This window comes from Glandiceps talaboti, chromosome 2 (assembly GCF_964340395.1).
Source record: "Glandiceps talaboti chromosome 2, keGlaTala1.1, whole genome shotgun sequence".
Lineage (NCBI taxonomy): Eukaryota > Metazoa > Hemichordata > Enteropneusta > Spengelidae > Glandiceps > Glandiceps talaboti.
In genome coordinates, this window is record NC_135550.1 from 27,449,002 (window position 1) to 27,466,408 (window position 17,407).

General features: G+C 35.3%; 3 protein-coding genes across 3 annotated transcripts; 2 read left to right on the forward strand and 1 right to left on the reverse strand.

The window, feature by feature from the left end:
- Positions 1-1,199: 1,199 nt before the first annotated feature.
- Positions 1,200-10,088, reverse strand: LOC144451543 (protein cornichon homolog 4-like). The gene is made up of 5 exons (XM_078142422.1): positions 9,992-10,088; positions 8,210-8,278; positions 5,929-6,041; positions 4,359-4,499; positions 1,200-4,030 (listed from the first exon to the last, which is right to left on the reverse strand). Exons 1-5 carry the CDS (start codon positions 10,067-10,069, stop codon positions 3,997-3,999), a joined length of 435 nt encoding a protein of 144 aa, XP_077998548.1. The 5' UTR covers positions 10,070-10,088; the 3' UTR covers positions 1,200-3,996.
- Positions 10,089-10,406: 318 nt separating this feature from the next.
- LOC144447367 (cyclic GMP-AMP synthase-like receptor 1) lies at positions 10,407-12,909 on the forward strand. Its single transcript, XM_078137355.1, has 3 exons — positions 10,407-10,914; positions 11,464-11,472; positions 12,266-12,909. The coding sequence occupies exons 1-3, from the start codon at positions 10,407-10,409 to the stop codon at positions 12,907-12,909; spliced, it is 1,161 nt and encodes a 386-aa protein (XP_077993481.1).
- A 1,214-nt stretch (positions 12,910-14,123) lies between these two features.
- On the forward strand, positions 14,124-15,855 carry LOC144446227 (cyclic GMP-AMP synthase-like receptor 1). The gene is made up of 2 exons (XM_078135982.1): positions 14,124-14,643; positions 15,224-15,855. The coding sequence occupies exons 1-2, from the start codon at positions 14,124-14,126 to the stop codon at positions 15,853-15,855; spliced, it is 1,152 nt and encodes a 383-aa protein (XP_077992108.1).
- Positions 15,856-17,407: the final 1,552 nt, after the last annotated feature.

Here is a 17,407-nt window from a genome sequence, read left to right on the forward strand (position 1 = left end):
TCCTCTTAATAATAGTATGAACATCGAAGTAGGTGATTTGCCCATCGCTTAATGTATTATTACTCGGTAACATTTTGTGTTTTATTAAAACAATCCAAAATGTTACTTAATACTTGTCTCAAAGTGCTGGGACAAAATATTCAGTAGTGCAACTAAAAATGTATCGACACACACATAAGGCTGTGAATTGAAACTGCATGCACTGCTCCTACCAACAAATGTTTATGTGAGATTCCCTTACACACTCATCGCGTCTTTACTAACCCTCTCACATACTCCACTCTCATTTCCTGTTATGGTGTACCTGCCTACATGTATACAATACTAACATACGCAGAACACCATCCATGAAAAGTAATCTGAACAAAATCATGTAAGAAAGAGAAAGTGAAGTATTTGACTGATATGAAATAGAGTACACGTACTGTGTAATACTATGCTAAATTTATGAGGGTTTTTTCAACTTGGATGGCATACAATTGGTTGGGTGTGCCCAAGGAAATAATTTACATGACGTCCTACATACATGGATACACATGGTTACAAGCACATCCACGTCACACTGTACACTATCTTTATCTTACTCACAACTATCTCCGAAAGGTATACTTAGAAGTCCCTTATTTTAAAACTTCCTCAATAAGCAATATTTCTTAACATATAGTAGAAGTATGCTTAAGAATGAAAATGTTCTTGATGTTGTATAACAATGCACCAATAACTAAATTCAACTCATGCTTTGAATAAAATACTTGTAAATGTCAAAGTATCATGAACTTGGGTAGAAAGCCTGTATAGAGTCTTAACATGTCAATTTATTGTGTTATAGCTATTCAAAAAATGAATATCTTTGGGGAAGTCATATCAGCTGCATACATTTTCTGTAGTTCCTTGCAAATATTTTACGAACACCTTCTGATCTATTTTGGGTTATAAGATTTCTATCTCCTTCTACAATGAATTATTGATATCTGAACGTATTCAGAAACCATGAATGGTAATTCTTTGCTTCGAAAATGTCAAATATGTTTTCACAAAACCCTGTACACAGGTGAGATTTGTCTGATTTCAAGCATGCTATGTTCGACAGCACAAATCAAGACAAACTTGTGGGTAAAATATCGTACAGTGATCCATGTAACACACACACAAACCTGTCACATTCACAACAATCAAATATTTCACACACAAGACAGATGTGAAAGTAAAAAGGGTACTCTTGTAGTTTATTAAACATTGCATACATTATTCCTCTAAGGATTACAATTTTTGTGTTCTTCTCAAACTTCACAAAAATTTCACAGTAAAATAGAAATGTTTCACTATACTTGGAACATCACGTTATCAAATATGGCTAGTAAATTATCTATGAATGACAAAATCAGAGACTGTAAAATAGGTCTACTTGCTCAGCTCTATCAAGTTTCTCAAAGTGAGTGTTGTCTGACGACGTGGTGGCACAGCATGTCATATCTTGCAGACTAACAAATCACTGACTTACTGGTATGTTTAAATTCTCATTGATTACAGCTAAATATTTACCCAATCTATACTAATAGTTTTCTGATGCTAAATGGTTGGTATGCGCCAATATTCTATTTGACACATTTTTGATGCTTCAATAGAACTATCTTTTCAACTTATAAAAATTTCATTTAAAGCAGGGATCAATAAATGCTGTTGATGATAGTGTATGTGGCCATTGACATGTATTGATTTACTTCAAGGTTGCATTACATGTGATACATGCATGTTTAAAGTCTTTGTTTCACATCATATACTTCATTAATAAACAACATTATTACATATGTACCAGAAATTGCTTTACACCAGTGTGTGCATACTAGTAGTATTTGTACAACAGTGCAATACCGAAAACATTATTGCATACCTGGATGCAAATGATATGCAAATGAGGACACCATTATTCATTCTACAATGCAAAAGTGTGTGATCGCATGGTGTCTCTTTTACAGAAATTTGCTGTTTTCAGATAAACATATGTAATAATAACAGAAGCCCATGCCATGCAAGTGCCAGTATCGGTACTCAGGGGTATTTGCACTCATGCTTGCAGTGTTTTCTGCTGTACTTTAACTCACTATGCTTGTGAAAGTACTGCCGCAGAGAACACAGCAAGCACTCGAGAAAATTCCTCGAGTATGCCACACTTACACTTGTTCTTTCATCATGATATAGTGTAAATTATATAGTATGTTGTATGACAACAATCATCATCTTTTACTTCAAAAGACTGAAGCTAGATGCGAAGAGAACTGGTCAAAATATATCTTACATACAAACAGTCCCATGTGAATCAACCTCCTGAGCTGTGATAACTGAAGAAACTCTGATGATCATAAATCAATTAGTGGAAATATAATATCTTAATTAATAAGAAGACAGATTATTGGAGGCAATTGGTTTTAAAATGTTCAAACATATAGGCTTGCTTTGCCCTGCATAACTTTTGCTGTGTTCTGAAGCACAAGCAGTTTCAATGTACTCTGACGCTTACTGAACTGTAATCTTGAATCTTACAAAATGATGTACCAGTGATTATCCTCCTGTCAATCAACCTGTATTATTGTCATCACAAACTTGATATGTTGTCACACTTTCAAATAACAGCTTGTATTTAGCTAATCATATTCAAATACCTCTTTATGGTGCATTGGTATGGAATGTTTTAGAATGCTTGCAGATCAGTTTTCAGGTTTTCTTGATACTTTTTAGTATGACAATCAAGTAACTGCTACCAATATGTCTTATTAAGCTAATTGCACTACTCTACCATCTCACATAGACAAAACATGTACAATTGATTAAATGCAGATATTTTCAAACCTAAAAAAATGATATTCTTACAGAATGATTTAGACATCCAAATATTCTATACATGTATTTTCTTACATTACATTTCACAAATATTGGGTCTATAATTCTGTTATCTTATAACACAAATCTTAAAATTAAACCACTTCCTGAAAGCTAAGTCATCTATCTGTACATCTTCCTACAAGGTAATCATGGTAAAATTGTCAATTCATTGCACTTCTGATCTTTGAGATTTTCTAATCTGTGAGTTAGTTTAAAAAGTAACTTACAAAACATGATTTTAAAGCATTATCCTTATGCTATTCTTAATACCTAAGACACTGATTCTCATATGGTTTAACTTTTATAAATAACATGTGCTTAATACATAGCCTGATATTACCCCGGTATCCGGTATCTAACCATTTAAGGTTATTGCATATTATTTTCATTTAATGTAAAAAATACCCTGCAAAATGTACATTGACTGTATTCTTACAGAAATAAAGATAGTAGTGTGCAGAGAAGCAATGGTGAACATAGGAATCACAGGTCATTCACCAGCACATAATTATCTCTTTACATTTAAAACAGCCTTTATGGAGTGGGAGTAGTTTGGACACACAAGGAAATCTACTCTCACCAAGAGCACGCTAACATGAACAGTTCTGTGCAACTCTTACTCTTAGAGCAGTATTTGAAAGACTTGTATTATTATCAACATGAATGTAAATTCAGTCGGCAGAATTATATGAAATATTCAGCAAACACTCATCATTTTTAGCTTTACTTTTCTAGAAAATCTTGTCTTACATATGAACAGCAAAATAAATATATGGCTGATATTTGTAGGTATTACTTAGTTTTACAGGAAGCAATAAACTCACAAGGAATGACTGGGTGGGACAATTTTCTACCAGCAATTGGATAAACATGGAATGATTGTATCAGGAACTGGGGATCAGATTTGTTGGATAAGAACAATTCAATCAGTTAAGTAAAGAGTTTTTAACAATTCAGTTTATTACTGAATACTATGAGCTAATGATATAAAAATAAAATGAAAGGAGACAGTCATTTAGGTATAAACATACACACTTCATTTTCTGCCACCAATACTTGTACAGATGGTGGGGACATTTGCCATCAGCTCAATAACTTGAAAGTGTTGAAGACAGCTTAATCTGATCTTGACAGAAGAGCCAAAATCATACTGAAAAAAAAAAAGAAGAGAAAATGGTAATCAGAATGAGTTAAATCTAACTGAGTTTGGTTTGACAACTTGCAGTCTTGTAAACTTGTCTTTCTGAAAGTAGAAACTACATGCGCGCGCGTGCACACACACACACACACACACACACACACACACACACACACACACACACACACACACACACACACACACACACACACACACACACACACACACACACACACACACACACACACACACACACACACACACACACACACACAACAATTTCTCAATCTGCATCTACCAAAGGATAGTATAATGAAAGTAAAGAGTAAGAAATACTGACCTGTACAGGTATATAAAAAAGAAGAGTAGGTGAAATCCTAATTTAACCATGGATAATTTCATGTAATATTTTAGTTGCCCTCTGTTGTGAATTTCTGTTGGATCATAAAGGCCAGTGTTTCCACTTGGAACGGTGATAAATCTATGTATCAAAAGGAATAACATCATTATTAACATATCAATAAAGAAATATAAAGCAATTCTGAAAAACCTCTCTATTTAACTGTGACACACAAAATAGTCTAGTTCCTATACAGTATCGTTACCATTTATACCTTCACTCACAATACCACAGTTGGCAACCAGACTATACACAAATAAAAAGTAATAATGGGACAATTCATTTCTATGCATCTACATAATTGATGTTATGTCTCTATGAATTCAATGTATTTCCTTCTATGGTGTACCACTGAGACATTTGTTGATACGGTTGAGTCCATATACCGCCAATGACCAGTAGCACTTTAAACCATAGACCATAGATGTTAAAACATAGGTGTGGCACTTTAAGTTCATACTGTGACAGTCTCCTGTTAATGGTAGATAAACACAACTTTCATTTGACAACTGGGCCAAAGCATACGAAAGGACAAGAAACCTCAACAGCTCTCCAACATAATAAACATGATTTATTAATCAAGAAATCATTCTATTTGTCTACTTTGTAAATTGCTCATAAAAAACCAACTAGTCAGTATTTTTAACTGTCAACATGAAATGTGGTGTGTCTTGGACTGTGCCTTAAAAGAGGCTGCGGTTTACGACGATGACAAATATTGATATCAACATTGAAAGAAGAAACAAATATGAAATGCAGGCAGTAAATAAGGGGACACCGGCACTTGACTTTTGAAGAAAGCCACAGTGTTCACTTACTATACTATTCATCAATTGTTAAAACATGGGTCAAGCAATGTCACAGGTTGTCTTATGCATGATTTAACACACTTTGTATCATTCTTTCACTTTCAGACCATCTAAAGGTTAAACAGTCATAGGTCCATGTCAACAATATTGTATAGTAACTTAACATGTGTTCTGCCCCTCGGGAGAATTACTATGTTGTGACATCATTCAATTGTACATACTACATGTATACTACGGGGAAGAATATCATGATATTCAATGTTTTCTCAATACAATAATCATGAATTCCACTCAATGTTTTCCTGTTGGCCAGAATAAAAGCACACACACTGTCTTGCTGCTGTGTACTAGTACTATGGATTCCAGGCTAAATCATGAATTGGAATTGAAATCTATGAGATTTCCTAATTGTTTGCTTCTTACAAGTTGCGATATATAACAATTTTGAATAAGTAAAGCACCATGTATTGGTTTTCTACAAACTATGCACATAATACCATTCTTATCCTTACTGTTATAACAAAAGACCATAGTACAACACAGACATTCTCCACTACCTTCTTTTCTGACTACACTGCTTTCTTTCTTGACTGAGTAATTTGTATGGGCATTGAACACCAACTGAGCATTCTATATTAGTGCTCTACAGACTGATCTAACTTTCTTAGAAAGGTTAGACAGTGACATAAACACGTCCTTACTTGTATATTTGGTACGCAGCCAAAGGAATATTTACAGCAAACAAAATCCAATTTTGGTTCATAACTAGAAGACATGTTACAAGAGAATGTGCAATGATTTCTGGCAGTACCCACTGTAAAAAAAAAAAACAAGATAAAAAACAATTTATTAGGTGAAACAGTCACACATCAAACAATCAGGTTACATAAAATTTTAGTGTTAAACTACAACAAAGTTGTGCCATGCTCATGGCAGTATATAGGAATTGTATTGTATTGACTAAGTCTATGACCTTGGAGTGTCTGTGACTTGTCTAGTATTTCAAACTCTGCATCAATATTTAATATAAATGTAGTATAGTTTATAATTCATGTATACCTTACAATGGGAATTATATATTGCCACAATACAAAGTGAAAGTAATTATTAACTCTCATAAACCTACATGTCTCTGTTGTACTGTACTAATACAAGTTGTATTACTTGGCATTTGTATTGAGTTCTTTGCTAAGTAGGCTTATATCCAGGATCACTTTTGTCATGCACTTACTGTGTTTTATCTTATTTGAGTTGAGTTTAGGATAACCCTCAATGAAATAGACAATGTGTCTTGTTTCTTACATGAATTGTCATTTAAATTAAGTTACTTTATGAAGAATTCATAGTTATAATAAGTTCAGACAAGTTCCTGACATAACCTTCAACTGTTTCAAAGACAAAATGCTGGAATGATTCTTTATGACTTCATTTCTGTCTTAAAAAATATCGTTTGGAATATTCACTTTAATCTGATAAACTAAACAACATATTGAAATGTTCAACACTAGTTTTTGCAAAACATTCACAGATAATATTGTATCATTGCTTACACACTTTAAACCTTGAAAAATATGTTCATTGTAATCTCTAATACAAATAAATAACAATTAATACTATTCAAATGACAAATGTAGATCTAGTGGGTGTAATGTAAGATTATAACTAGGATACTACATAGCTATTTAGTCTATGTACATGTCCACTTGTATATCTCCTGAAGAACAATGAATACATATACATGTATACAAATTACAACTACAAATGTAGCTGTCAAATAAATCATGCCCTCTAGTGGTGACAGTGATGCAAAAATCAAGGTATATGAAAAACATTATTTTTGCCATGCACAAAGTAGGATTAACACTTGAACCGTTTTCATAGTTTATTTCATCTTTTTTTATTCTCCAATCATTTAATGCATTTTTTTAAATCATGTGAAGCGCATTGAGATTTTTATGCAACTATGTAATGTGCTATATAAGAATTAAATATTATTATTATTATTATTATTGAAAACAAAAATTATTTGCTCTGAATATATCAATATATCTCAAATGTTCTTGAGATCATCAGCATTGTTTTGTTTTTCTTTTTTTTTGCACCATATTTGTCTTAACAGGATATCCTTCCTTTTACTATGACTTGACTATAGCTGAATAGTTCATTCATTAGTGAAATACTAGTAACTTAGTAACCCAAATACAGAGAAGTTGTGCAATCAGCTTAACACTTTTTTCTAAAAATAGCTTACTCATCTGCCTCTTAGACACAAGTGTATTATTAATTTATCATATAGTACACTCCTGTGTGATTAATACATGAATGTGAGCCTTAGTCATTCCTTCAATATGAAGTACTTGTGGGATTAGTAACTAGAATATTTGGATTTCTAACCACACATGGTATGGATTACATATTGTTGATACATCTATGTGTGGGTGTCTGTATACATATGTTTACGTGTGTACAAATGTACACTGAATTTATATATAGAACTGACATACAAAATATACATGTATAAATGTTGTTAGTATAAATGACTAAATTATTTTACAGCAGTGATACATAAAATTTAATTATATATACTGTATATGTACTTATAGAGTGTAATTGTAGAGATATAATATTGTAAAAATTATTATTTTATATATGTTATATGTTTTTATAAATCTATAAATAAATATCAGTTTCATCTGAATGTTTGCAAAAAACTCAATATTTTGTTAATAACAAATCATGATTCTGTTGACCTACTTTCTTTCATACCTAGGTTTATCTGAGTGTCAAATTTTAGCTTCACCTACCAAAACCTAATACATGCATGTGACACACAGAAATCCTCTTTCTCCCTAGGGGGTAAGTGTGTGTGTGCACAATTAAGTACAAGATGGGAGAAAGTACATTAAAACCTGCAACAGTACAATAAAACAGTACAATAAAACCTGAAACATACATCAATATAAATGTAAATATAATACTTACTGTGTTAAGCCTTGCACAGCATGCTGTGGCATTCAAATAATCACATTCTAAATCTGAAAGAGTTATGATCTAATATAGTTAAGGTAAAAAACAACAACTTGAATTTGTTTACTTTGCATAAGTCACACCATACTCTATCATATCATGATATTAAATATGGCAAAATGTTGTAAAGAAGAGTCTTCTATGAAGATAAACCCACTCGTAGACAAAATCAAACAGAGCTGACATTAGAGGCCCAGCAAGGCCTACAGTCAGAAGAGGACCTGTAAGTACCTGTAAGTAGTCAGTGGTACTTTCCACACACTGCTCAAAACACTTCATAATTATTACCCATGGCATAGACCTATATCAACACAACTGCCCTATAACTTCAACTCCTTGGAGAGCATACAATTCATTGCAGCCGCTGTAAGCTGATCAGTAGGATTAAATCCTTCACATAACATCCTCTATCCTACATGGTTTCCAAATATGTATCTAGGGTTGACTCAATGACTGAGACACAATCATGGTTCATATCTTGCCATTCAGAAAGAAATACCAACAGTAAGGCTCACAGGAACTTGCAAATATCTAAGGTGGTGATTCTAACCATTCAACCACCAGGAACAAAAAGGATAAAAGGGGTAGATCTCACTGGTAAATATTGACACATAAGCAATGAGTTCAGTACAATTTTACCTCCCAGTATTTTGAAAAGCCTGAATCTGATTAAACATAAAGACTTTTTATATACATTGACACAGGGTCAGAGGTCGAATGTCTTAGCACTATTGTACAGAACTCATCAAGACATTGATGTTTTACTAGTCCACCAAATATTACTAGCCTTTTCACTCTGTTGTTGGGATACATCATTAGCTGGCTGTACCTCCTAACCCTCATATTAATATATTGGTACAAGGGCTAGGAGGTAGAACCAGCTGACAGTGTATCTCAAAAGTGCAGCGAACAGGCTACCAAAATACAGAAATACTGCAATACAGTACTTGTCATATTATTATAGTAATGTAAATTGGTTTTGGGCAGGGATCACACTACATTACTGAATTGATACAGTAGCAACACATAGTCTCTGTGGTGTTCACATTCTGCATAATGCAGTTCTTGTAGGTTGATATCATTCCTCCACTATTCTATTATTTTGTCTATTACATTACAATAAAACAATATTTGCATTTCAATATATTTCATAAAAATTTAACTATGCTCCAGCATAATCCAGTGCACAGGTGGTGCACATGTGGGTAAACTCACATTGTTGTGAATTAACCTTCCTTTTCATTATGTATGTCACAAGGCCATCAACTTTGGTACATTACTCTGCACACACAGCCAGCCTGACTAAGAATATATCCTATGGCCAAATCCAAAACATTGCAGGAATGGAATTTACAACAGTGTCAGTGCATGGAGGTGTAAGGAGACCTCCTTGGTCAGTGGAAGGTATCCGATGAAAGGAGACCAGTAACAAAGGTAGGTGGTCCACACATCAAAATGCATGTCTGTCATAGTGAAGGGGATAAATGTTACTATCCTCAATGTCAGTACGTGGTAGAAAACATTTACTATACCGAATTCAATCAAAGACGTCCCCTCCAAGATCTAGGATTCAATGAATACCGGGATTCAGTAATTCACATGTAAATTGTACATATGTATTCATTCACACTGCTCCCACTGTCCACTCCACTCCCAATACCGTGGACTACATGCCACCAACATGCCACAAAACCGATGAATCTAAATTCTAAGGACAATAAATGTGTAAAAGGATACGAAAAACACTGCGAGAAATAAAAGCGCTGCGCTGTCGAACAGCGAAAATATAAATAACAGGGCATCAGTCGACACCATGGTTGAATCTACAATATTCGTATACTATACTGCACACAAATGTCACCGCACTTCCTGTTTGCTACTGCTTCGCCTGTCTAGCGACCTCAATCCGTTCGTCAGGGTAAGCGCGAGATTTTGCGAGACTACGATACTTGCCTTACAGATAATACGACTTACGAAAGTGTTAGTATAATTTGCCTTACATTATTCTAATATTAGTTTTCGGAATAATATTTAGACCTTGCAAATCAGAACGCCACATCAAATAGTGCATACCACGTTATAGGTCAGGGCCCCCCTGTTCGAGCTCGTACCTCTAGCCTCAAGCAGTAACTACAGTAACAAATCGACCAGAATGGCGACCGTCCACGATGAACTCAGTGGTGCTTTAAATAATTTTACCAAAGTGAAAATCGAAACGAGTCGACAGGGCTCTAGAAAAGCTATCTCACTCTGTCTGGAATACGCTGTAAAACCAATTTTGACGAAAATTGCAGAAATCGAACCTCGATTTAAAGCGGACCCACCATTGGCGACAAGTAGTTATTTTGAGGGCTTGAGAGTATCCGCGACCAACGAGTTCGAATTCCTCGTTTCTCTGGTGCACCTGCTGTCTTTTCGTGGATATGACGACGTCGGACACCGAGATCCTAAATATGGTTGCTATGGATATTTAGTTGCCAAACATTCTAATTATGACATAGCTGATTTGGTGGAAGCAACACCAACCACCTCAAAGTCTAAAGGGTACACCGGACTTGGCGTTCTTTCAGCCTGTAGAGTGAAGCGAGTATTCTTTGATCTTGTCAAGAGAGCTGTTGACAACTTACCAAAGTCACCAAACAAGCAAGTTGAAGTTAAAGGTGAGACCAGATGATAGAGGATGAAAACATAGATTTTAGATGTGTTTTTTCCCATTTTCAATGCAGATTTGAGGATGTACTGCAGTATTAGCTGCTAATAATATACTATTAAACAATACCTACTTTCTGTATAAAGTTTAGTGCATGTTTCTCCTTTCACAAGTTAGTTACAACGTACATAACAGTTTATCATGAAAATAACAATAGGAAATCCAACGGTCGTACCGTTATAATCTTTTCTCTGAACATTACACGCATCTATTGTCTGAACAATTCACTATTTGCTTTGGCTCACCTACATGACATAAATTCAAAACATTTCTGACAAAAGTAAAAGTTGCACTTTTGCACGTAATATTATCACTATTTCAACTATTGAATTCCACGAATACGTTTGAATAGTCCTAGACTGCAGTGTTAGTGTGAATACCTCCGTGTAGGCTAGGCTGACGGTTATTTTACTCGTGGTTTGATTTTTTTAAAATGCAATCATAAAAAAAATAAGATTTACGTGTGTCCGCTCCACAATTCACTCCCCCTGATATTCAGTGATTGAGAGTGTATTTTATTGAGACAGTTGTATTTTATTGAGACAGTTGTGTGCAATATTATCGTATTGGACGTGTCAGAACATGACATTGTAAACTATATTGTATTAGGCTTGTCGGAAAGAGAACTATGTTATGCGTTCCTACATCGACCACTTAGAACCATGCAAACATTAGTACGACGGAATGTGACAGATTGTCAGGACTGTATATCCGCGAGCCATAGTAAATAATTGTCAAAAGAAGTATTTGAACATTCCACTACAAGTTAATTGTATAATACATTGGTCATCCTGTATTTGGGCTTTGTTCCAATAAAATAGTCTAATGCGATGTCACTGGGAACTGAGACAGAAATAATTTAGCGCAACGACATAATATATCAAAATTGCCATATTACAAAGTAAAAGTTGCAGTTATTGAGAGTAACAGTTTTCCACCAACTTACGCCTACTACAGGCCCCTATGCATCATTTTCCAATCTGACTTTTGACATATTTGGGTGGAAATTAATGAAGTCTCTGTTAAATTGATACAAAACGCTGTATAAAATACTCTTCGCATTTTTAAAATCGGAGTTCATATTGCGTCTATTTTGGCCTAATACAACTGAAGAATCTATCCCAAGAATCGAGTATCCAACAAAGCTTTCAAAGTTCCAGGAACACTCTCTCCAGTTTTAGGCCTTAAGTTTATAAATCACACTTTTTGCAATGCTATCATTCACCTATCTGGTATCACCCAACACATGTCATTTAGATATTAGTAGCTGGCATTTATTTGTTTTTTTTTACGACATACAGATGTTGACGATATCCCTGTCTTAAGTATAACAGCTGACGGTGAAACATACAGCATTGAGTTGGTGCCCTGCATACCATTCCAAGCCGCCTCTGATTGGCCACCAAGTGCCGTTGAGTGGGGTAAAGAGACCAATGAATGGCTAACACCCAATGTCATCAAAGAAGTAAAAAAGTTCGGGTTCCACTTACTTCCAAAGTCTTGTCCAATCGACCCAGAAGATAAGAATCTGTGGCGTTTATCGTTTTCACGAAGTGAAAAGTTTCTGCTGCAACACGCCGATGCCGACTCAGTGAATGGAAGACGAAAGCAATGCGAGCGTATTTTGAAAACCATGCGTGAGGCTCATCGAGATGTTTTCGCGCCTGTCGTTTCATACCACATCAAGACGATATTCTTACACGAATGCATGAAGTTTTCCAGTGGAAGTGATTGGACGAAAGACAAGCTTGAAGAACGATTCAATGGTCTGTTGCGAAGTATGATTTACGCCTTAGAGAAAGGACAGTGTCCACATTTCTTCATCGCCGGTTGTAATTTGTATGCGCATTATGGCAGTGAAAGTTTAAACAAAGCGGCCAGTGTGCTGAGGGATATCTTAGGCAGTCTATCCAACCAACCAGCCAATTCTAAATATTTGCAATAGATCAAGAGAAACAGGAAGAGAGACGACGTATGGCTTATTTATACAGTGTTGATAAATACGACCACGATGGACTTTCACATGACCATCGCTTCACATTTCTCTTCCCTTCGTGTTAATGATTTGAAACGTAAACTCATTTTGCCAATCAGAGAGCCTTCAAAACTTCACTAAAAACCACTTTTTTGCCATTTTGTGCTGTCACTTCGTGTCTTTAAAATTCAACGTACATCTGAGTTCATGCCAATCGACCTCAGACGTCGACCACCCAACATTCGTGGTCTGAGAATCGACTGCCTAGTCGGGATAGTAACCTATTAGTGTCGAATTTTGTGTGAGGTGTAAACGTATCATGAATATTTATATTTTGAATTTTGTGTGAGGTGCAAACGTATCATAAATGTTTATATTTTGAATTTTGTGTGAGGTGTAAACGTATCGTAAATGTTTATATTTTGAAGTAGAATATGAATATAAAACACCTGAAATAACAACCTATAGCTTAAGATAAATGAGCGAAGAATACATTTTCACCAGATACAATTTGTAATTTAATATGTAAATATCTTAAAGAAACGAGAAATGATGATATAATAATTGAATAAATACTCGTGTATGAGTCCTGCTTTAAGTCACTACCATTTCCATGGCGTCCTATAAGGCCACAAGCTCAACTAGTTCCTAAGAACTATTTCTGTGGCCCTAGTCAGAAATGTGTTTTGTACGTTTCTACATTATCTATTTTATGGCTCATTTGACTTGTAAATTTTGATATTTTTACACATTTGTAGATATTAAGTTTCGAGTATGTTGTAAACCTATGATTTCTGGCAATAAATTATTTCCGTGTCCTCGACGAATATTATTTCCTTCTCTTGTAGCCTTCGTTTGAACTCAGAGCACTATACTTTATCGGTATGTTATCATCTTTCCAGAATATTAAGGCATCTAATATTGAGTCGTTATGAATATCTCATGTCGGATAGTGCCAATCCTTTGAAAATGATGGTATGTATCAAGACCGTCGTCCATAACATCTCAGTGCCTGCAAGATTAAGTAGTCAAAATAAGATGTCAATCTGATTGGTCAATTGGTCTTGGTCACATGAGACATTGAGTTCGTAGTAAACATAATGTTGAGTAGTAAACGTTTAACTAAAATAGTTTTGCAGTCACTGCTGTGCTATACAGTACGTACCAATAGTATGTCAACCAATATGACAGGTGCAGATTACCTCAAACTGAACCATGCACTGGAAAAATTCACAGAGATGAAAATATTACCAAGTCGGGAAGATTCAAAGAAGGTGATATCAATGTGTATTGAAAAAGTGGTCAATCCCTTATTAACAAAAGTCGCTCTAGAAGACCATCGTTTCAAAACTGATTTTCCATTAATCCCGATTGGCAGCTATTTCGAAGGAATGAAAGTATCGAAGTCCAATAATTTCACCTTGCTTGTGCCTTTGGTTCAGCTTCTGTCTTTTAAAGGTTTCGATGATGTTGGATCTAGAGAACATCGTTTTTCGTCTTATGGTTATGTTATCGCCAAACATTCCGCCTATGATATCTCCGATTTGGTGGAAAGTAAACCAGAGCGATGTCACGTAGAGGGCTATATGGGTTTAGGAGTGCTGTCCGCAGCGAAACTCCGTCACAAATTTTGCTGTGTCTTAGAAACCGTCGTGCAAGAAAATCCCCTAGATTCAGACCTGAAGATCTCCGTTAGACAAGAAGGTAAGACAAATATTGCATCTAATAGCACATAATGTGTGTAATGCTATTAATTGAAAATATGTAAAATCATTCGTTAAAAAAATAGTTACTTGTAACTTGAGACTACAACATATCAAATTATTAATATGGTATTATATGGATGGATTTAACTGACAACGAATGGTTTAATTGCTACACATTTGTAACTGGAACTAACTACAATAATCATGTAAATGTTATTCTTTATTCCTACGCTGTCATGTAAATTTAATGCAGATTTAATTTCTAACTATTTAACTATAAACCACCTGTTAAACCATTTTAAAATCATATTTCCCCTACGTTGTGTCGTGTTAATGTTGGTACGGTTATTGAAAATTGTCTGAATCTCTCCAAAACATTTGTAGATTCTTTGGTTATAGTTAACACAGGTCTCCCAAGGTGTTGTATTATCTGTAAGATACTTAACCTTTACAACAGTTGTGAATATCATGCAGGGATTTAACGACTCTTAACTTTCCACTGACACGTATCTTTTGGAGACAGAACTATTTCAGGTAGTAAATTCCTGACTGAATGAATTATTGTTTGCCGTTCACAGACGCTGCTACAGTGTTAGAGATTACCCTTGGTGACCAGTGCTACAATATGTACCTAATACCTTGTTTAAACTTCCAGTCTGAGTGGCCTCCCAGTGCAAAAGAATGGGGTCATGACCTCAATGACTGGCTCACAGCTAGTGACGTGGACGACATCAAAGACTTCGGTTACTATGTAATACCGCAGCAAAATTTGATAGAAGGTGGAGATGAGAATTTGTGGCATCTTTCATTCTCTCGAAGTGAGAAGTTTCTCCTCCGACATACCGATATTGATTCCCCAAATGGAAAGCGAAAGCAATGCGAAAGAATATTGAAGACTATCCGCGAGGCCAACCGTGAAGACTTCGGACCAGTTACTTCGCATCACATCAAAACCATTCTGTTGCATGAGAGTAAGAGGTTTCACAGGTCAGACCAATGGACGAGAGAGATGCTTGGAGAGAGATTCGTTGGTGTTCTAAAAAGTCTTGTCTCAGCTCTGGAGAGACGTCGGTGTCAACATTTCTTCGTAGAAGGATGTAATCTATTTGCTCAGTATGATCTTGCCGATTTGAATGAAGTCGCTGCTAAAATGAAAGACATCTATACTGAAATTTACAATATGCCAGAAAGCACGAAATATCTCAAATGAACGAAACTAGTCCTCAATTCATGGCGACACGTGTAACTAACCATTACCCGAAGTTTACATGCCACATGAACCAAATTACACCTGAATATAATTTGTCATTTAACCTGAAACCATTATTGAAAATAACGATCTGTAATTTAACATTAATTTCAGGGACCAGGGCGTTTATTTGTACCACTCATTTGTGTTATATTTTATTATATATTTTTTATCTTTATTTATAAAGTAACAAACGCTCTACGAAGCAAGATCCATCATCTCTGTCAATTCTATACTATCGTATTCAAAAGAGTCTGCCGATCAAAAGGAACAACGCACTGCTGCATGTTGAAGACGGTGTTCGTCGAACCAACCCATTTCAAGTTGGTAGGACTGTGCCCTGTTTGACACTGTATTCACATGCTTATGTTTCTAAATGAATCAATATATTAAGTTTTGACACTAGTACTGATATCGAACAAAATGCTTCGTCTATACTTCTACTTTCGGAAATATCTTTTGCTTTGCAAAATAACTTTTACGCTACTTCGAGTGATTAGTTATGGTAGAATCTCATACCATTGAAGAAAACAGTGTCATGATGATGTAACCTTTTAGTAATTACGAGACGAAGAAAGTGGAGGAGGGTCAGATTTTACTTGTTTTCCTACGGTCCATCCCTCGTAACTACTGAATGCTTCCCAAGCACATCTGTATGTATGTATGTATGTATGTATGTATGTATGTATGTATGTATGTATGTATGTATGTATGTGTGTGTGTGTGTGTGTGTATGTATGTGTGTGTGTGTGTGTATGTATGTATGTATGTATGTATGTATGTATGTATGTATGTATGTATGTATGTATGTATGTATGTATGTATGTATGTAATAGCATCGTCCAATTGCCAATAAAGAAAAACGCAACTTTGATTCCGCTGTTAAACATAAAAAATGGTGGAATTAAAAACATCACGAGTATTCTATCAAGATCGATATTTAGTCATCAATTAATCCGGTATATAAAGCATCTATCTCTTCTGTGTATAAAACTCGTCTGTACAATTTTAATTCGTCTATAAGACCATTGAAATTATCTAGTTCAACCGACCGAGAGCGCGATACTTGATAACCAGATCGTGATACTACTGATTTTCTTCCACCAATAACCAAAGGAGCATCTCTCGTAATGATATTTCCCGTGCAGCACTCCTCGTCTCCATCTTGTTTCACTCCGTCCACGTACAAAAGTAGCAGAGAGCCATCATACGTCATAACTATGTGGTGCCATTCGTTGTCGTTGGCCTCAATGTTTTTGTATGGGTAGGTTGAGCTCTGGCCGAAGACAATTTGACTGTAACCTTGTTTTACATTGATATTGATGACTGCTGCGAGGTTGTCGTGTGAACCAGCGCGAATTTCCCATGTATTGTGCCATACTATACTTTGCTCACTGTTGAATTTCGCACTACGTTTGTACCAAAGACTAACGGAGAACTGGTTTCCCCATTGATAACCCTTTAGGAGATTGACTTCAAGGTTTCCGTTGCCATTAAAATTTGAAGCAGAGCC

Bases quoted from the DNA above. Each gene is read 5' to 3' on its own strand.
- LOC144451543 (XM_078142422.1), bottom strand. From the start codon at position 10,069: ATGGTGTCGACTGATGCCCTGTTATTTATATTTTCGCTGTTCGACAGC. The intron at 8,279-9,991 runs GTATCCTTTTAC...TAACTATATTAG, and splicing joins TATTTCTCGCAGTGTTTTTC to ATCATAACTCTTTCAGATTT. The intron at 6,042-8,209 runs GTAAGTATTATA...TTTTTTTTACAG, and splicing joins GCTGTGCAAGGCTTAACACA to TGGGTACTGCCAGAAATCAT.
- LOC144446227 (XM_078135982.1), top strand. From the start codon at position 14,124: ATGACAGGTGCAGATTACCTCAAACTGAACCATGCACTGGAAAAATTC. The intron at 14,644-15,223 runs GTAAGACAAATA...TGCCGTTCACAG, and splicing joins GATCTCCGTTAGACAAGAAG to ACGCTGCTACAGTGTTAGAG.
- LOC144447367 (XM_078137355.1), top strand. From the start codon at position 10,407: ATGGCGACCGTCCACGATGAACTCAGTGGTGCTTTAAATAATTTTACC.